At 42.1% G+C, this 21,401-nt stretch overlaps 2 protein-coding genes across 3 annotated transcripts in view; one reads left to right on the top strand and one right to left on the bottom strand.

The window, feature by feature from the left end:
* Nucleotides 1-16,112, bottom strand: part of LOC103756719 (vitelline membrane outer layer protein 1) — a 41,941-nt gene extending 25,829 nt beyond the window's left edge. Inside the window, exons 1-2 of one of the 2 annotated variants that reach the window (XR_001920439.1) lie at nucleotides 15,981-16,037; nucleotides 9,980-10,026 (exon numbers count right to left, since the gene is read on the bottom strand). Coding sequence is in view for 1 of the 2 variants with exons in the window: in XM_018071049.1 (XP_017926538.1) it covers nucleotides 15,981-16,112 (132 nt within the window). In the remaining variant the exon portion in view is untranslated. Of the gene's footprint in view, nucleotides 1-9,979; nucleotides 10,027-15,980 lie in introns of those variants that run through there. The other variant, XM_018071049.1, reaches the window with a different exon arrangement.
* LOC103756720 (vitelline membrane outer layer protein 1) lies at nucleotides 1,779-3,719 on the top strand (the record flags this gene model as incomplete). The annotated part of the gene is made up of 3 exons (XM_018070910.2): nucleotides 1,779-1,985; nucleotides 2,627-2,721; nucleotides 3,434-3,719. Coding segments are annotated over 3 exons (588 nt in total), but the record flags the coding sequence as incomplete, so codon positions are not given.
* Nucleotides 16,113-21,401: the final 5,289 nt, after the last annotated feature.

Genomic DNA, 21,401 nt, shown 5'->3' with positions numbered 1-21,401 from the left:
TTAAGTGCTATATCTAAGCCATGTAGTGTGAAATCAAATCCAAGGCAGCTCACTTTTGGCACCCCAGGTCACCAGGTTGTTTTGTTACAAATACAAAAAATGATACTTCCCAAGTCCAAGAGTGACAGTTCTTGTCCTAGGCTTGAGTTTTCTTATGGGCCTCTGAAGTGTGCATGAGAGTCACTTAGGGCCAAATCCCTGAAAGTGGCCTCATCCACCTCCCCTGTACACTGTGGGCTCACTGTGTTTTGGGATCCTACCTCTGGGGCTGGGAAAAGACAGGAATCTCATGACTTGAACAGAGTCTGAGGGGAGGTGGATCCTGCCAGGCTGCACATCTATATCATTGCTACCAGAGGTGAAGTGGCCAAGGGTGACTGTTTGGGCTAGCAAAGGAGAAATTAATGTGGGGATCTTCTTTTGCAGTCTTAACCAGGTCCCAGACTTTTTTTTTCTGACTCCTGCTCCTTTACATTCACGTGCAGCCAAGGGCAGGTCTAAGTGTCCCTGGCTACCGTGCTGTGACCCTGTCTGAGCAAACACACCTGGTTTGACAGATGTGATTGCACAGTCCTTGTGAGGGAAAACGTCTCCTCTGGATTTTGACACCCCTTTGGAAAAGTAAAATTAAACTTCTGGTTTAAAAAGGAAAGAAGGCTGTGCTTCCATCACATGCTGTGCTCTTTTGGTGCCATCCACCAAAGGCTCATTCAACTTCCCATCATCTCAATTTGCGGATGTTGTACATACCTATACAAAGCACTGACAAGAATAAGGAAGTCGAGGGTGGGAAAAGCATCATCACCTCTTAATGGTTAAGAAACAGAGGGAGCAGAGCAAATGTTGGAAGAGAAAGTTAAAAGAGGGAAATTCTTTACCTTCTGATAGTTCCAAGTTTGGCACTACTCCTTGCTATAAAATTCTGAGGCTCAAGATACTTTTCTAAAATATATTTTCCTCTTTGCCTATTGAATAGAGAAACAGCCTCTGTCAGATGCTGCAAGTCTGACCAAAGCCCCTGGGGAGCATCGGTTAACTCTATGTTAAGAGAGTCTCAACTCCAGTGGTCCAAATTCACCTCTCCTTTTGTTGTGACTTCCTCTAAGATCGTGCCCTGAGGTTCAGTATCACCTTTCTGGAAAACCTGCCTTCTATGCCTCCCAATGGCAGAATCACTGTGGGCATCCCAGCATGTCTGACTTCGGTTAAGCTTGTTGCAAAGCAAAGCATACTGTTTTTTGTTGAGCTAAAATGACAGCTGAAAAAAAAAGGACATGTAAACTATAAATTACTGACACATTTGTTGAGCTCACCAGGAATCCTGTTCAACAGAAGGTGCTGGGAAACACAAGGCTTGAGTTTACTTATCCTTTGTTTCAGATCAGGTCCTTTATGTTTCTTCATGTAGTTTGACCCACCTTTCCAGACATCCAGCAATAGGTAAAATGATTATGACAGTTACTCTCAGAAGGCAAACATTCCCATGGCCAAATATCTGCATAGCCAGCAGCAGAAATCGATATTAAGCTTGTACCACAATCACAGCAAGGAGCACATAGATATTCGTATAGCCCTTCAGTGATGGTGGATACCCCTACGGTCACAGCATCTGCTGCTTGTTGGCTGTTGAACTCCCAGAGGAGCTCCTCATGGGCACTGTGAGCAGGTCAGCAAGTGCTGTGTCACTGCCTGGGTAGTAACTATTGTTCCCATGGTGTTTGTCAATGGACTGGTGGGGAAAAGCAAGCTGCCTTGGCAGGGTATAAATTCCCCTGTCCATATACCAGCTCTCCTTCAGCAGATGCAGAGTACAAGACATGAAGTTCCCTATGCCAGCTACATTCTCCCTGCTCCTCCTCTGCACCCCAGGCACAGGGGAGCGTGAATACACTTCTGTGCTTGCCGTGCCCAATGGAGGCCACTGGGGCAAGTGGGGCAGTCGGCAGTTTTGCCGCTATAGCTATGCCAATGGATTTGCACTGAAGGTAAAATTCTCTCCGTTTCCTACCATCTCCTGTTCCTGCACCCTGGTCTAAAGCTCTCCAGCTCCCAGTACAGTCTTCTCTAGAGTCTAAGGACTTTCTGCAGAGTTTTTCTTCTTCTTGAGTATGGTAATATGTACATAAAACTATGAGTCTTCTGGAGCATATTGCCACTGTAGGTACACCAGAAAGGAAAAATACATTTTTTTTTTTCTTCTTAGGCCAAGAGTTCTCCCATTAGATACAACAAAAACAGAGCTACTGCCAGAATTCTTTTGCTGTCAGATAGGATAGAGGTGTGCTGGCAGTTGCATAGTCTGCATGTGGCGGATGTTGCTGAGAGAAGTCACGTCAGTGCTAAAATCTGCTGCTGGATTCAGGGAAAGAGACATCCTCCACCAGTGTCTCTCCTGGAGCTCTGAGACTCTGCCTTACCCGGGTCAGAAATAGAAAGCACAAAGAGCATGTTACAAGGGTTTTATAGGTTTCCAGTAACAGTCATCTTTTCCATGTGCTTCCCAAAACATTTTCTCTTTCACATTACAGAAAGGAGTGGGGACTGTTTATGACAGGCATGTCAAGGACTTTTCCTGGCTCTTCTCCCTCTTACCTTTATCTTTGCCTCTGTGTGACTTCTACTGCAGGTGGAGCCTGCCCAGTTTGGAAGAGATGACACCGCTCTGAATGGCATACGCCTGCATTGTCAAGATGATTCAATAACTGAGTCCTTGGTGGGGGAGTAAGTAACACTGTGTTTTCTCTCCTGTTTGTCATGTACCAGCTCACCAAACACCCATGGGTGTTACCATTTACAGGAGTCTCGTCTCTGACTTACTTTGTATGTACAGCGCTGTAACATAGTGAATTAAAACAGGTGGTTGGGGCTTGTGTTCATTAATTTTTATGGTAATTAAACACAGTTACCTCACATTACTGCTTTTTGTTTGCTCTTGAAATTTCTGCAGAGCACTGTAAACACCTTAAATATGGTCCCAGGCATAGAGTATTTCTTTGAAAATCTGCAATGTATGGGGCAAATATGAGAAAAGGGGTTTCTAACCACACATTTTGAAACTGCTTAGGTGGCCCTGCTGCAGGGAACAGTACTGCACCTCTGGACAGCAGAGTGTCTGCCCTCCCTGGTATCTGGTGTGTACTTGTTACATGTGTCAGGCATGCATCATAAAACATGTGCTCAGGCTGCCCTTGAAGTTTCCACCAGAACTGTAACTATCCCGATGTTTTTCTGATGAGATATCAATGAAGAAAAAATACACCCTTGGAGGACAAGGAAAAAAAAAAGGAGAAAATAAAGGCCCCAAACTGCCCAGGATGCTGAGCTGGTCATGGCTGTGAGCAAGGAATTGTTAAGCCTCAGAGTAGCATGACGAGAAGGAGCCCTTTTCAGCAGTTTGCAGAGCCCAGACATTCTTCCATTTGCTTTTTGTCAGGTGGGGTACCTGGACCATCTTCCAAGTTTGCCCTGGAGGCTACTTGACCTCCTTTTCACTGAGAACAGAGAAATCCCAAGGAGGAGGTGATGGCACAGCAGCCAACAACATTCAGTTCAGATGCTCAGATGAAACTGTGCTAGTAGGTGATGGACTGTCGTGGGGAAGCTTTGGCCCATGGAGCACAAGCTGCAAGATATGCGGTCTCCAGACCAAGGTAGAGCCACCACAGGGGCTTAAGGATGACACAGCACTCAACAATGTGAAGTTCTTCTGCTGTAAATGAGCACTTACTCCATGTTCATCACTGCCTACACATTGCATATCCCACAGCAAATGAAGTATCAGTAAAGCTTTGCTCTAACTTCCTACTGGGACATGTCTGTGATGTTTTGACTGCTTGTATCTTGCCATACTGGCCCATGTCTTAGATAATAATGTGTTTTACAGCTACTGCTATATTATCATGGCTGCTCATAGTTACAAAAGTATATTGTGTTCACAAGAATCATTGCATCATGTACTGCTGGTATGTTGCTGTGAAAATGCCCAATCTCTGACAATTGCTCAGAGCTGACAGATTTCTTAACTTCTTTTTTTTTCTGACTGGCAAATTTTTTTTGAGGTTTCCTTTGCCCATTTGACCAAAGTGAAAATGACCAGTGAGAGCTAAATGGGTCAAAACACAATTTTTAGTGGGCTTATGAGAAGCATCAGCCGTTTACTGTCATTGCCCACTCTGAGCTTTAATTGTCTCAAAATTTGTACATTTTTTTACAAGCAATCTGTTAGCTCATACCTGAGTTCCTGCCTTCGGAAACACTTTCAGCTAGAAAGTGTGTTTACACTGTACATTCATCTAAGTGTGGTACTGTATCATCTAGGTGGGCAGTATCTCCCCAAAGGGAGTGTGCTCTGCTGGCCCACCTAGCTGTTAGAATAAACCATTTTCATGGGACTTGCGTTTTTTTGTTTGTTGCCTCTGGGCATCATGCTCTAAATAGAATGGGGAGAATCCAAATCAAAAATAAACTCTATGTAATTAATCCATTTTATTTATGCTCCAATTTACTGGGTAAGCTGGAAATTATTATCTTGTCCTGATGTGCTAGATGTAAAAAAATGTACTCTTCATTTGGGGAAAAATCATGCCTGGAGATCATTACTGTGCATTGATGTCTGAGCCACGTGGAACAGCACAGAGATGATGGATGTTCCTTCTGCCAGTTCACATCCTCTCTCTCCTCAGCTCATACATAGCAGCCATCACCACTCTGTCTCTTCATCCATGTAAATATTTCTTCCCATCGTTTACCTCAAAAAGTACTCAAATAATAACTATATTTTCTTTTACGAGAAATACTATATAACAGGCAAAGCAAGAACAAATTTGATAAATACTTTGGTTAAAAGAGTTTTGATAGAAATGTCAGGGGTTTGCTTTTGAGTAGATCACTGCTCTCTCTATCCTGTGTACTGTCTCTGGTGGCAATGATCCATAGCTAATTCTTGCTGCAATAAAAGGTTTCTCTGCATCAGGGAAGTGATGAGTAGGAATTTTATTGGCAAAGCCAACAGCAGTCATTGGATGTTTGGTGCTTGGTAATGTTGTCTAGTGCTGGCCCTTGGAGCACACAGTAATTTCTCATAATGTTTGTGTCATTTTGCCTTCCAGTCCCCATTTTGACCTCACAGGAATTTTCTTAGTGGTGGGTGATGAGTGGAGAAGCCAACCATATGGAACTCAGGACCGATTGCACCTACTGCAACCAAGTGGAGAATAAAACATTTCTCTTGGCTCTGTCTGTACTGCACAGGGTATTGCTTCCTGTCTTTTGCCTCCTGAGGCACAACTGAGATAAACTGATGCATCTCTAATGACATTATCCAAAGTTACTTCAAGTGAAGCACTTACCAAAGCCTTGGTAGTGCAAGAAGATATCTTAGAAAGATTTCTGGATTTGAATGATTTTATTTTAAAGAAATTAATACGAAATTTTTCAGTCAGACCTTCTGCTGCAACTTTCCACAGGTCTGATTTGTTTGATCTCAGGATCTGATTTATTTCTTAACATTTTAAGTTGGTTTTCTATAATTTGATATTTCTAAGTGAGCCTTTAACTGCTTTCTGTCCTCCTCTTGACTGCAGACACTTTAAGTGTGCAACTGCTTTATCAAAGAAAAGCTTGTTTCGAAAAACCAACACAGTCAGCACTTGAAATACAAGCGATTATTAACTTCAAGGGAGCATTTTGTAACTTCCATCTCAATTTAGAAGTTTCTGAAAAAACTCTTATTTGTCATATATCCAGCTGTCTGTAAACATAGAAATCCCTCAAATCCCTCAGCTCTAGCATTTAGTTGCAAGAAAAAAAGCCAACAACAAAAAAACCCCAAACCACAAAAACCAAAATCCCAACAAAAAAACCAACAACACCAAAACACCCCGCCCAACAAAATAAAAGAAAAAAGTTGGAATCTTCTTCTAACAAGTTGAACTAAACTAAATTAAATCTAAATTCTGATGCTATTGGAGTTAGCTGGGGTTAACAGTGACCACACAGAAACTTACTTTCCAAAATGACCCTTTTCAAACCTTACACATGGAGATATCTTAATTTGAATCTAGTTGCTTGGCTTCTGTTTTCTTATGAAATAGGAATAATTTAATCTTGCAAACTGACATCCAGTATAATTAGTGAGATGATATTTGAGGGCATAGAAAAAAATAGCTGTACTGATGTAAACAAAATAGGCTTCATTTGATGAAAGTGAACAGGAATCATGGTAACATGATTATCTGGATTATCTGCATTATCTTCCAAAACCTGGGGAATCCCTTTGCTCAGGCAGAGGTAGGTAGCTGCATGCATTCCACAGAAGTCTTGGAGGGCCAACTACTGATCACCTTCCTCCAGAATATGCAGGACAAAACTCATCAATTATTTTATACTACGATACTCTATGATCATGTCACCAGCAAATGTGGCAACATGACATTTCAAGTGCTTTTTTTCCTCACTGTGTGAGTAAGTTGTATCTCTTGGAAAGATATGCTGTGTGAATCCAAGTTGTGCGTGGAGCCAGTTATGTGTGGGAAAAGAAGTTTGTTAGTTTCTCAGTTCTACGGGTGGAGCTAATTCTTGGAATGATCATTACCACTGCGCTAAAGTGCTTAAAAGAAGGAATTATTTTCTTTTTGAGTGATTTGTTCAAGAAGCAGTGCCTGTTTTCTTATGTGTGTGTATGTGTGTGTATATGTAGACAATTGAAAAACTTGAACTTCGTATTGCACATTTCTTCTCCAGAGGGTAGGCCAGGCTGGAAGACTCTGAACATCTGATACTTCTCTGCAAATGATTGACTCAGTTAAATTTTGAGGTTTCACTTGCAAAGAATTATTCACAGCACCAGCAAAACTGAGCTTTTATGCTTCTGTGTAGTACCAGGTGTAACATAGCTTCCTACCAGTGCGTGAATGGACACTCCGAATGAGAACTGTTCCAAGAAATGTTTGGAAGACAGAATACCACCTCCTCTTAACATACTTTCTTCTGTACTAATCGGCAACTTCAAAATCAAATGGGTATGTTTTTGTGATCTGAATATTGATGAAAAATTTCCAGATTGGTCTCCACTGAATAGTCCACTCACAAAACAGGAGTCATACACAGAAAAGATGGGGTGGGACCTGAAAGCAGGTGTCAGCCACTTGTTTCATTCAGAGTGGAGGAATCAGAATTTTTCAACAGAAATAAAGGTATAAAAACATTACCAAAGTGTGCTGTAACTGGAATCTGTGAGTAGCTACATCTTCATCACTTCAAAAAGCCACTGTGTGTCTCTGGCACATCTAGGAGTTGGGAACATGTTGCCAAAGAAACAAACATACAGCTCCTATGCAATATTAATGGGACTAGTGCCAAGACCAAGGACCCAGCAAGAATCATCCCTGAGTCTACTGTTAATGTGGCAATTTTGGATCTGAAGTATGAGTAGGCTTGGGGAAGGCAAAGAGGAGTTTTCCACCAACCTATGCATATGTGGCACAGCTCCCAGGGAGGCTGGCAGAAGCAGCAAGTCTGGAGCTTTCCAGAAGTGATTTTTTTAAAGCCAATCCTATTGAATAAGCCTGAATCAGACCCAGGACAGACATGCTGTTAGTGGTGCTCTGGTGAACCTAACTTTGAGTCTGCTTCTAGAAAGCTGACCTTAGAAATCTTAGCCTTTATACCTGCATTGTTCCTGTTGCAAGGAAAATAGATATCCCATCCATCACAGGTGTTCTGAAGCTGAAGATATTAGTTTTTGTGACATGTAGAGAAAACATCTGAAGATGCCTTAGCTACATACAATTTTTAATACTATATATGAAAAAGATTTGCACCACGCAGCTCATGCTCAATGTCATAGTTAGCAAGTGTTGCAACCCCATAAAGTCAGCCCTAATTAACTAGTGTGATTGCCAGTGAGGAAACAACTGAAAACATCCATTCTAGAATTTTCTGAGTCTAATTATTTGGAAATCTTGTACAGAACGTGAGCAGCAGAGAACATTAACCTATGGGTCATGAACAGAAAAACAGCAGGGCTTGAGAGAGGTGATTAACGAAGGATTGAATTCTGGCTTCCATTCTCCCTCACAAAACTGAACCTGTGGACATGCCTTTGTCCCACAGGACTGAATATCTATGGTATTGTGTTTGAATACTAACATTTTGTATGAGAAGTTGTTGCATGGTTTGTACCTGCCTGCTTTGTCTTCTTCTCTGTAGAAAGGGAGCTTACCCAAGGCAATCCAAGCTCCTGCAAATAATGTTGGAAACTGTTGTCCTAGCAGGAATGAGGTAGAAACTACCTCCTAGTCTCAGTGAAAGCTGGGGGAAATGAATGGGCTGTTGGGCAATTCAGAAGCACAATTAGTAGAAAGGTGGCAACACCACATGTATAGAAATCATATTTCTCTTGGAATCCTTCTTAGGGAATTTTGGTTTTGGTGCATGTTTCCTTAGCTTTCCATATCCTACCATAGCAAAACTTGGAAGACGTCAGTCACCTCTCATAAACCCTTAAAACACAGACAGACTCTGTATATCTTGATGTCTTCTGCAACAGGTCACGTAGCTGGGTGACATTTGACTGCACCAGCAACTGGGCCTCTCCAGCCAAGAGTAACAACTATTCCTTTTTGATCACTCAAAACCGCTTCAACAGCAGTGGTGGGGTAGTGGTAGTTTGGTGCACTTCTTAATGAACATAAACTGCCAAAATGGACATCAATGGCATCTTTAGTGCCTGTGTAGCAAAGAAAAAAGTGAAGGTACTGCAAGAACACATGCATGAGTTTATTAACTCAGTCTGTGGAAAAGGATGTTTTCAGAGGTACCATGACAGCACGAGAAATCAGGTTACTGCTTGAGTCTTTTCAGGATCAGGCCCCCAACAGATCTGAGATAGTCCCTTTGTGTTGCTGCTGTTCTCTTTTTCAGGGGGAGGATTCTGCAGCTGTTTGTGAATGACTTAGAAGTTCATGGACAAAAATGTACATGACTGGCTTTGTTTAAATCCAGAAAGGGCCACTCATACCCTGAAAAACAATGCATCTCCATGCAATCAAAAATAATTTAACCCATTGCACTTTTTCAACAGTAGGAGCAGATTAAAAAATCAATCCCCCAATCCAATGTTGTGCCTAGAATGTCCTTCAATCCCTGCTCCAGCAATTTTTTTTCATGTCAGTGGAATTTTTATATTGAAGTAACCAGAAGTAATTTAGAAAACAACTTTCCATCTCAGCTTTTGCCACTTATCAAATAAGACCAGCTTTATTATTTCTGGTTTATTGCCATAGCATCCTCAACATGTTTAGAATGGCTGTCAAAGGGAAAACCTGAAATAGATTCTAAAAGTTTATTTGAACATCTTTTCTGAGGAGAAAATAAAAAAATAAATTCTGACTCCTTCTAGCTACAGTGTTTGTGCTTCTTTGCAACAAAAAAGTGTGAAGCAGTGTGAAGGGGACAAAGCTCTTTTAATTTTAAAGGAGACTTCCATCTCAGATAAAGTAGTAACTAAGTGAAAAAAATATAACTTCTATTCTAGGTGTTTGCAAGCAAACACTTTGGAACACTTCATTGTTTTATGGAAAAAAACATAAAAAAAGTTTCTCCTCTGGGTCACACTGGAGTCAGTGAAGTTACAAATGTATAAAGTAGGGGATAAGTTAGAAAAACAAAAACTTAGGAATCATTACTGTATAATCTACCTGATGAAAAATTTCCTTTCAAGTCTAGCCAAATGACTGTAACTTTCCACGTGAGATTATAACACCCAGGCTACCCTGCTAAGTAGTTATCCAGCAGAACCTGCTGAGTCTCACTCTTATTAGAGGTGTAAGAAATCCATTGGTGTCCTCCCAGACTTTAAAACCCAGTTGGAAGTTTATCAATGAGTTATCTCAGAGGTGGCTCACCTTGAATGAGATACAGTGTCACACTCTTGCTTGTTAAACAGGCTTTTATATAAGTGTTATGGTTTCCATAGAAACATAACTAAATATTTTCTCCAGCATAATCCCAAAGGCTTTCACAGACCTGGAAAATACACAGTGAATAGTCAAATAATTTTTCTGTGCTGACAAAAAGAATGCCACAGTTGTCACCCAGCCAAATTACTCACATGGGGTAAAATAAGTTTAAATCGCACATGGCAGAATTGCCCTGCAACATTCAGACATTTTCTGGAATCCCATTTCACTGAAAGTTAAGTTTTAAAAAGTTCTAGTGCAACCTTACAGAACTGTGTGAGTTATAGATGGGAAAGACCTTAATTGCCTTCCCAAAGCATGTTGGCAAAACTCATGGGAATAGAAACAACAATTATGCTGATGATCTCTTCCCCCAGGCCTGTAGTGTTTCCCGTTGTGCATTTTCTAGTGTTCTTTGTGTCGAGTTTTAAATGTTCCTCTTAATGGCTGGGACTACCAGCATGTCACAGAGATTTTCTAGGCAGAAGAATTTCCCCTAACAGCCCATTTACAGTGTCCTCTTGGGTAATTTCACCCCATTTCTCTTAGCAGTTTAGGAACCCATTCACTTTTCTAGGTCATGGCTGAAAATACTTCTTGATAGTTTTTTATAACAAAGATGGGGCTGATCTGTACTAATTCTTTAATATTTTATAGGCATTTTAATGCTTTCAACTAAAAGAAAGGGAGGAAATAAGCTTGATAACTGGGCCCTGACTGTTAGCTCCTACTTGGCTCCTTGGGTGAGTTTTCCCAGCCATCTTTATTTTTTTTTCTCTTTCTCCTTCTTTTTCTGTCTTTATCTTTTTTCCTTTTTTCTATTTTTTTTTTTTAGTGTTATAGACTTGGATAATATAAAAGAGTTTTGGGGCTGTTTGTGGGCTGTATGTTTTGCTCTTTCAGTGCTCAGTTGTGCTGGTTTTATGTCAACTGAACAGACAAAAGAAAACCAAAACTGTTCAAGTTTTTTATTAACTTTGTACTCCCCAATTAATTTTTAATCTCTGTGATACTTAGAGAGGTCCTCTATAGATTTTTGCTACCTCTCTGTCTCCCCAGTTAGTTTTACTGTCTCCTGCTTTATGACACTACAAAGTTAAAGAAATTTCCTTTATAATTTTTCCTGACATTGCTAATACAGCACACAGAATCATTTTTTCTCACCACTAGAGCACGAATCCACTAAACACATTGGAATTAATATGTAGAGTAAGATTTGCTGGATGCTTTAACAAGGCAGTTTGAGTGAACATTGAGATCCTGAGCCATTTACCATGAAGCCTTCCCGTTCTCCTTGTAGTTCTGTATGTTTTTTATTGAGTCACTGCATGTTCAGTAACTAATCTGTCACGAGGCTTCAAATGCAGAGTTCATGACCAACAGAGTTTCCACAGATGGTCTACAAATATGCAAGGCCAAGAAATGTTGGGCTTGATGCTGCCTGTAGCAAGAAGCATGGAGCAACTTTCCTTGCTCAGGCAATTCCTATCCTATGGGTAAAACCTGGTTTAGAAATAAGGAAAGTCTACAGCATAAAATACTGAAAAAAAAAATAAAATCTAAGTACTGTCTATAAGAATAAGGGATTTTAGAAAACAGATCAGGCTGTGCAGTGTGATGCCTGATATGTCATCCAGTGGTCAAGATGTTGTGTTGGTGCTGAGGAAATATCATCTCTCTGGGTTTATGCTTTCAAACCAAGGAATGTGCTGAACATGAGCCGTCAGTGTGTCCAGGTGGCCAAGAATCCTGGTCGGTATAAAAAATAGTGTGGCCACCAGGACCAGGGCAGTGATCATCCCCCTGTACTCGCCACTGGTGAGACCACACCTCAAATCCTGCATTCAGTTTTGGGCTCCTCACTACCAGAAAGACATTGAGGTGCTGGAGTGTGTCTAGAGAAGGGCAATGGAGCTGGGAAGGGTCTGGAGCACAAATCTGAGGAGTAGTATCTGAGGGAGCTGGGGTTTTTTAGCCTGGAGAAAACGAGGCTCAGGGAGGACCTTATCTGTCTCTACAACTACCTGAAATGAGGTTGTAGCCAGGTGAGGATCAGTCTTTTTTCCCAGGCAACAAGGGACAGGACAGGAGGAAATGGCCTCAATCTGCACCAGGGGAGGTTTAGTTGGACATCAGTGAGAATTTTTTCACTGAAGGGGTTGTTAGTAAATGGAAAGGGCTGCTCAGGGAGGTGGTGAAATCAACAGCCCTGGAGGTGTTCAAGAAACAACTGGACATAGCACTTAGTGCTGTGGTTTAGATGGCGCGGTGGTGTTTTGTCAAAGGTTGGACTTGATGACCTTGGAGGTTTTTTTCAATGTTAACTACACTATAATTTTAGGAGGATGATGTCTTTCAGGTCTGTGTTTAACCTTGCCTACTGTTTACTCTGTTCAGGAATGTGAGCAGAGCAAGCTGAAACAAAATCCAGATGAAACTACAATGAGTCATCTAATCAACACTGTATGAAGTTCTTTTTTTTTGGGAAGTTTAAATATACAATGCTGCTGCAATTCAGTTAAGCAGTTGAAAATAGGCTTAATGTAGGTGCACGGATAGTTCTGTCACTTAAAATTAAACAGAAGCAAGTGCTTTATTAGATTGGGGCTAAATTTGCTTGCTAAAATTATTTATTGTGAATGACAGATATCTGAACAGCAGTGCCCTCCGGTGGAATATACCTGAGTGAATATGTAATCTATAGTCCATCAGTGACAACGTCCTTGTCTTCTGGTTCTGTTATAGGAATAAATCTGAGATTTATCAATGACCTAACCCTGTTCATTCTCTCTTTAAAGGGGAAAATGCAGTTCTTTCAGCTTGGATTAAGGTGATACATTTCAGTGAGAGAGAGAAAAATCTTCTGAGGAGCTGATTAGCTGCTGGCTGTGAATGACCAGTGGGTGTTGATGGGAAATAATGGCTTGGTTGCAGCTCTCCAGACACGGAGTTCTTACTGTGCATGCAGTCCCTTCTACAAAACAGATGGTCTAGTCCACAGCAAAGAGTCAGGTGAGTATCAAGAGCTGGACACAAATCTCCCAGACTCCACATAAGCTCCACTTCATGTGGAAGCATGGCACAGTCAGCTCTCATTACATCCCTGTGAGTGAACTCAATGCCTTCCCAGCTGGGCTGAAGCCAGATTGGCTGGTGGAGACCCAAGGAATGGCAGCTGCTCTGGGGACTCTCTGCTTCCATGAGGGAAAATCCCTCCCCAGTTCTCTGACTCTCCTGCATGCTTTCCTCGAGGCAGAAGGGGGGGGGGGGGAAGTAGGTCTGTCCCTTCTGTGCTCCTGCATGGGAGAGGAGGAGAGGGGTGAGCTGTCCTCTTTCATCCTGGGAATGACACCCAGCCCATCAGGAGGGCTGAGCTGCAGCTTTGAGTTGCTGCAACAATCATCAGGGAAGTTACCTGGGCTTGAGAGGGGACACAAATATTGTCTTGAAGCTAAAACAGATTGAGAAGCATCTGTGAGCTTGAAAGCCAGGAGACTAGTTTAGGCTCTGCCTGTAGACAAAGGAAACACTGTCTAGACTAGTGGGACTGAACCATTGCATGGGGACAACAGTGTCTCAATGAAGGAGAGGGAAACCTAGACACCTGGCTTTGACTGGGCATCATCTGCAGTTGGAGTAGATGATCATTGTAGGTCACTTCAAATTGAACTGTTCTAGTCTAGTCTAGTCTAGTCTAATTTAGTCTATTCAGTTGCATGTGGCTATGGTTAGGTGAAATTAATCCTGCAGCACTCTAGGTGAGCTTGAGTCTGCTTTAGCCTAACTAGCTGTTGACACATCAAAATATTCAAGCAGTCAATACACCTGCTTGACATTGTCTGGGGAGCCAAGTGTTTGCCCAGCTTTGGAGGTGGGCTGAGGGGAAGTGCATCTGAGACAGCGTGAGCTTCCGAAGTGGTGTTTATCACTTCCAATAAGCTTTCTGCATCTGTGGCGTTGCTCCTTTGAACTTTCCTAAAAAGAAGCTAACCCGGATACATCTCTTTGAACTGCAGATGTCGTAAGGAACCTGCAGGTAGCGCTGTTATGCATGTTATATGTATTCCCACTGTGAGAAACCATCCTGACCTCAAATAGCCTAGAGTCAATAGAGAAAAAACATGAACAGGCATTGGGGGGTAGTGAAACAATGTCTTTGATGGTGTCCAACAAATCAGTGGAAGAAATGATGGCATAAAAGCTGAAGGAAAAACAGGAGTGAACAGGCTATTATAGTTTAACTTCTTCCCAAGGAGAGCCTGGGGTATTTTTGCATAGGTATTTGTAATATTCAGTCTGCATTATAATTGTCCTTTGAAGGACTAAGCTTCATGAGATGAATAAAGAACAGTAATGCAATGACATAATTTAATTTCAGAGTATATTTCATATAACAACATGACAAGTGTCTTGTTCCCATTAGCCTTGGAGGCTGTGTCCTTGATTTCAACACTGCATTGATGCTGTGGGAGCATCATCAAACTGGTAGTGATATGGAGTGCCAGACTATCTGCTGTGCTGAGAGGGATGCACCAGTTTAGAATGGTGCTGCCTGCCAGCATTGCCTCTGAACGCAGGTAAATGCAGGCCACAATCATGGATTTTAATGGCTCTGTGAGATGTCTGATGAAAAGCGTTTCTCTGAGACATGTTCTTATGAAAATTTCTCCCAATTTCTGTTAGAGAGCATTAAATAAGAGGAGTCACTGTCATATATGATATATATCAAAATTAAATAAGGAACAAAGAGCTCAGCAGAAAGAAAGTGCTTCTCTAGTGTCACTGCAAGTACATGCCACCTCCTAGAATGTGAGAGAAAGGAAAAAGCATTGTAAAGTTCCATAAACAGTAGTTAAATCCTTGCTAAAGACCAGAGACATGCAAATGCCACTGTATCCCTTCCAAATTTTAGAGTTACCTCCTAAGAAAAAGCTATTAATCAGAGTAAGCTGCAAGTTGGTTTTCATCCTTTGGCTGATCCAAAAGGCCAAAGCTGGATGACAATTTCATCTGGAGGCGAAGGGATGCCACCAGCTTTCCCAAGACATAGGACTGCAGACACTGCAGATCTGGTGACGAGTGCTGGTCAGAATTTTCAGATGTGAAAAGAGTGGAACAACAAGGGAAAATCTTGATCCACCTTAGAAAGGAAGATCACTGTCCCTACGACTGATATCAAAACAGACCCATCACTACCAGTGGCACTTTTCAGCTTCCTTAAAATCTCTAGGCACTGGGGGACACCTAACATGTCAAGAATTTCCAGAGCACTAAGAATGTATATTTTCCTTCTTTGTAGCAGTGACAACCACGAATAAGTACAATTTCTGCTTAGATTAAAGGACAAAGACCCCTAGGAGTCCAGCATCTTGGGAAAGAGATGTTCAGAGCTACATATCAGCAGCCTAGATGATTATTTACCATGATGTTGCAGCTTGAAGTGAGTGTTGCTTTTATGAACAACTTTTGATTTGGCACCATGTGCCTGTCTGATGAATGCCTGTGAGCCAAGAGCCAGCTTTGGGTTAGGGCTTGGTTTGGGAATGCTTTAAAACCTGGATACTTTTTCTGGACACCTATTAAGGAGACTCCTAGAGCTATTTTATCAATAACCGTGAGGGTACAAAGTACTGTGTCAAACTCATCAGAGTTTTCCTACAGCATTTTTCTCCCGTAGACCCTGAGAACCATCTCCAGGTGATCTTCAAAACAAGTACTGCTTAGTGTGTTCTAAGTCCTTTTAAGCACTCACAGGAAAGGAATTATTTACTCATCACTGGAGTTGAGATATGCCATCCATGTGCTCACTCACCCTGCACCCTCTTTACTCTCCCTCCAAGCCCTGGGTCATCCAGATGACTGCTGTGTGCCAACTGAGGCAACAGCCCAGCCATTACTCTGGAGCGCTGGGGCTGTAAGATACATCTGTACTCACCCAGGTACAGCAAAGGCAAAACGTTTCCAAGTTTTCTGCAGGCTGTTGCTGGGAAGGAGAAGAAACCTCCTGAAAATTGGCCTTACCTGCAGGAGGATCTCTCTGATGCGTTGGCTCTGCCAGGTTGTTGTCTTCACCCCCATGCAGTGGAATTTTGAGAGGTGCATTGGATCCCTGATGGCAACAGCTGTCTCCTTGCACACTGATTCCTTTGTCATCAGTGACTCTGACTAGAGAGCACATTGTGACCTGTGAGTTGTCTTGTCAATGTGCAAGTACTGGCTGTTAAAATCGGCAGAAGAAAAACAGGAAATATCTAAGTTTCCAGCCCAGAGAGAGATTCCTCTCTGTTGAGCTTCTGGCTGGGGCTAGGGGATCATGAAATAGGGTGTACAAACACAGTGTGCAAACAGTCTCTGACCTATGTTGAAATGGTTTGTTTTGTTTTAACTGATAGCACGAGCCATGTGACAGACACTGACAATGCACATGGTGCATAATCCCTGCAAACAGCTATCCTGTCAGGCTCACCAGTTAAACAATACCTAGGGAACTATTGCAACAATTTCTCCTAAATGTTTGCCACAGACACAATTCATATCACTGGTAGCTTCAGGGTAATTTCAAGGGTCTGTATTTAGAGGACTGGAAAATTTTGTCCAGACTAAAAAGCCAGAGAGCATGATCTAGTAACTCTTCTCAGGAAATATGCATCTTTAGATCCTATTTCTTTTTGGGTTTTACTTGGGCTTATTGAATCAAGTGAAAACAAACTACAGCTTTTTATTTCTATTTGTGATGGAGGGGTTTGGGTTATGTTGTGTTCACCCGGACAAGAAGCTCCAGTGCTACTAAGGTACAGTCACAAGAAGAAGACATAACAAAGAGGCTGAAATGTGAAACCAAACAGGACATCAGCATCAATCCTATTCAGCAGCTAATTCTGATCAGTGGTGACATACTGCAGACTGCTATTGCTGTCTGCCTACCAATACTGAGTGTCTCTGTAGAAGGATGCTAATGTGAAGTAGGCCTGTAACATAGAACTGGAGCAAAAAGGTCAAAGGAATGCAAATTGTATGGAGATATATGATTTAGACATGGTGGGGCCTGATAAGCGTTAAGCAGGGATTTTATAGACTATGCTTCACACTCAGCTCTGCAAAACGCGCTGTCACTTACCTGCCATTCGTATGCAGACTGTCCTTTTCCATGCTACACTTCTCATCCCTTTCTACCTTAAATGAAGATCCATCTTCTCTTCTTGCCATTTCAACCAAAAACAATAATGAGGGAGATCTGCATTAACTCAGTATCTGCTGTTGGTCTCCACTGAGTGTATGAGTATGCATGAGCCCCCTCCTGCTTTTCCAGACAGCTCTGACTGAGGTACCATACTCCTTCCCTGAGAGCCTGAGAGGAGGCTTCTCTTCTGTCCTGCTGCAGGGCTGCCTGCTACAGGGCTGCCATTCTTCACCTTTACTCTTCATCTTTTCTGCCATCTGCTCTGCTCAGACCTCCCTGTACACTGAGGCCAATAGGAAAATCCCTGCCATCAGTTAGATGGCATAGCCCCCATATCAGACGTGAAGATGTGGAGCAACCAAAACATTCTGTAATACTCTGTCTCATAGCTCTGCTCCTCAGCTGTGGGTGTTTTGTCAGCCATTACCCTGTCCACAGATTGTAATAGCATGTAGGAATGTGTGTCCTTTAACAGCTCGTTGTTTAATTTGTCTTAGTAATTATACTCATCTTGTTTTAAATTAAAAATTTGGCTCAAAAAAGTTAATTCCACATATATGGCAAAATGCACAAGAAAGCTGGGGAGGGACTTTCTACAAGGGCATGTAGTGATAGGACAAGGGGTGATGGCTTTAAATTGAAAGAGGATAGGTTTAGATTAGATATTAGGAAGAAATTCTTCACTATGAAGGTGGTGATCCACTGGAACAGGTTGCCCAGAGAAGCTGTGGATGTCAAATCCCTGAAAGTGTTCAAGGCCAGGTGGACTGGAACTCTGAGCAACCTGGTCTAGTGGAAGGTGTCCCTGTCCACAGCAGGAGGTTTGGAACTAGATGATTTTTAAGGTCCCTTCCAACTCAAACCTTTCTACGATTCTGTGATTTCAGAGCTCTGTGGTATCCCGTCTGCAGCATGAAGGTCAAACAGTGTTCATGAAAAGTGTGTGCATTAAATGGAAAAAACACTGGCTCACCGGCACGCTGTGAGGGGCAGCAGGGAATGGGGAGCCATCAGGGTGTGGGCTGCACCCACTGAAATGGTCCATGGATTGGCACAGCACTCAGCGTGCAGCAATAGTTTTACCAGTGTTCTCAAAGCAAGTCTAAAGCCACTGATAACAGAAAATCTGCAGATGATGCTGGTGCAATATCAAGCAGTGGCAAGAGCTGGGCAGCCATTCAGAACTGGAGAATTTGCATATGCCCAGGAAAAAGCCATTTTCCCTGGTGCTGTACTGGCCTTTGAGGCTGGCCACATGGTCAAAAGTGTGGTCAGCCCATGTGGCTGGGATAGCTGTGGGTGCTTGGGGCAGGCTTGGGAGGACATGGTGGGCAATGTCATGTAGATGCTGTCAAGCAGGTGGGGTGGCCTGGGATTCTTACCACAAGGTCCCATCAAGGAAAAACTTTTGCTGAGTTGCTGCAGGAGCAGATAGGATTTTCATAAAATCACCATTTGGGTTGTTCATGAAGGAAATATGAAGGGAGGGTTCATCATGAAGGGAGGTGGTGGTGCTTTGGAGTACTTCTCCTCTGAGTAGGGCCAAGGTTTTCACACCAGATCCACGGGACAGGGGACTACAGCCTAGGAAGCAGAGCATTGAGAAAGGATTATGGTGATGCAGTGTCAGCCCCCTCTGAGACACTTCGAGAAAAATGCATTTTCTGTGTGCCTCAAGAGAGGGGTAACAAATAAGTCGGGACTGATCTGTATGCACAGCATTGGGAGACCATACTGAGAATCTCTGAGTGGTTCAGAGGATTCAGAGGATTAGAAGCAGATATGAGCTAGGTTATTCTGCTTTCCTTTTAGTCACTGAAGGTACTTTTGGAGAGGGGCATGTTGCATCCTATCTTGGGCTTTATAAAGGATGTAGAAGCGCTGCTGAAGACACAGAAAAGACAAAGAAAAAGGATGTATGTAGAGGAAATGCTGAAATGTGGGAGCTTCAAAGGTTTTGGGATGTTCAGACTGCTGGAAATAAAAATGAAACATTGTTTGATTGTGACCTGGAAAACCTTGACAAGAAGAAAATACCAGTTAGTGAATGTCTCATAGCTCAGGTCAGAGAAAGGTATAGTGAGTTCCAGTGGTTGGACACTGGAGATGGAAAATTTGAGTAAGAAAAAATAAGGTGTTGATATGAACTTGACATGAGTAGCTAGTAGAGCAGGCAGTCAGGGAAGGAGCAGGGTCTCCACTTCCTGAGGACTGCCAGCATCAGCAGGATACTTCTCTGGAAGACTCTCGTCAAACACATTGCTAGGCTCGAGGAGGAGAACAAGAATATCATGTAGTAGCTGTAACGTGTGGTGAGGAGCCCTAAAGGGCTTAAACTCTCTGGATCAGTGAGTGAAAGGAGTAGAATCTCATTTCATCTTGCTGCAGTCATCAATTGTTTTGTTGAAAGTCCCCAATTTAGACATATGGGTCAAACAGAGGGACATATGAAAAGGCTTGTTGGGGTATACTGTCTGTCACTGCACTGAGCTGGACTCCTATGGGAATTACAGAAATGCAAAATCTAGTTATTAAATTAAATTAGTACCACTAAGGTGTCAATAGATAGACTCATCTGGTTTTCCAGAAGGAAGACTTGCTGCTAGAGCTGCCATTTTCCAGTAAAAATAACTATTCTGTACCATGTATGCTTTTTACAGTCACCCATCAAATACCAGCTTATACCAAGAAATGGTTTGAATGGGAGATACAGAAAATAGGACAGCCTAATCAGAGGCAGGCTGAAATCAAGGTCACCATACCATATTCCATGTTGAGATACAAACCAGCTATTCTCTGGGACAAGAATGCAAAAGTTTTTCAGCATACAAATTATGCTGCAAACATTTGTATCGTGTTTTTGTGGTGCTTCCCCTACCCCTACCTGCTGTCCCCAACCTAGAGGCTCTCTGTGCTGATCTCTGTGTCAGGTAAAGGCAAGTCACTTCCCTTGCTCGTGCCTTACAAGGAAGGTCATCAGGGATTTACTGGAATGACATGAGAGCATTTGAGACCTTATATGTGCGTTCTCAGCTTCACCCCAGCATGAACCTGTATCCTAGTAGAATAAACTAGTTTCAGCTTTATGCCATTGGTTCCCCTGCAATACCAAATCCAGGAAAAAAGGTTGAATTGATTTCCCAAAAAAACAAGTCAGACATTCAGACATTCATTTGGTGCTCGCCTTAATTTTCACACTGACAAGATATATGTGATGGTTTTAGAATAAAAAGTAAATAGCAAAATTTATGAATGAAATGGTCTGACTTTCTCTGGAGAAAAGCTTTTTTTGTTTATTTTTGTAAAGAAAATCAGACAAGAATTTTGGGTGACCAACAAGTTCAGAAAACAAACTGCTGATGTTATGCTGAACTGGTCTATTAGTATGGATACCAAGAGGCACTCTGCTCATCATTTACGCTGAGAAGGAACGGTTTCACATGCTAATGCCCTCTCTCAATCAGTGTCCTACAAATGGAATATAACAGCATCTTGCAGTTTTGCCTGGATGCTTGCAATTGTACAAGAAATTCACACTAAATTCTCACCTTTGTGACCTGAGAAGAAGGTAGGTTTTTAAAAAAGACCCCAAACTACCTCTGAGCATAGCAGCCCCTGGAAGATGTCTTATCTTGGTGTTGAATCATATTATTTTCAATAGGGTTCATGTCAATTTGAAAGAACGTTTTAAAAAGACAGAACAGTTCCTCAGTAATTATAGCTATGCCAGCTTAATTTACAAACTCCCATAAGTCTGTTGACACATGGTAATAGTGGTATTTAATCATTGTTCTAATATCAGATTTCTACTGCTTTGGTACCTTTGGTGTCTTTCATTGCCAATTTCATCCTAAGCGCCCTTTATTTTTCAAAAATGGGAAAAGGAAAAATTTCTCCAAGACATGAGTGTCTGGAAATGCACCATGGTACAGGTTTCATTCTCCTAGGAGAGTCAAATGTTTGTGTCAAAACCTTTGTATTTTCCAATACAAATAGAAAGGGGAAAGGGAAAAGGGGAAAGGGGAGTGAGAAAGGGAAAAGGGGAAAAGGGGAAAAAGGGAAGGGGAAAGGGAAAGAGAAGGGAAGGAAAGGGGAAGGGGAAGGGAAGTGGAAGGAGAAAGGATGATACTTAATTGACAACTGCTCAGGAACTTAGACTGGTCACAAAAATATAGATTCCCTGTCCCCAGTGATCCAGAATGAAGTCAGTCATTCTTGGATACCCTTGAGAAAGTCTGAAAGTCTGATTTAAGAAACAAAAA

Source organism: Manacus vitellinus, unplaced genomic scaffold (genome assembly GCF_001715985.3).
Source record: "Manacus vitellinus isolate BGI_N305 unplaced genomic scaffold, ASM171598v3 scaffold_2_pilon, whole genome shotgun sequence".
Lineage (NCBI taxonomy): Eukaryota > Metazoa > Chordata > Aves > Passeriformes > Pipridae > Manacus > Manacus vitellinus.
The sequence above is the reverse complement of the archived record's forward strand: the minus strand, read 5'-3'. Positions and strand labels throughout refer to the sequence as shown.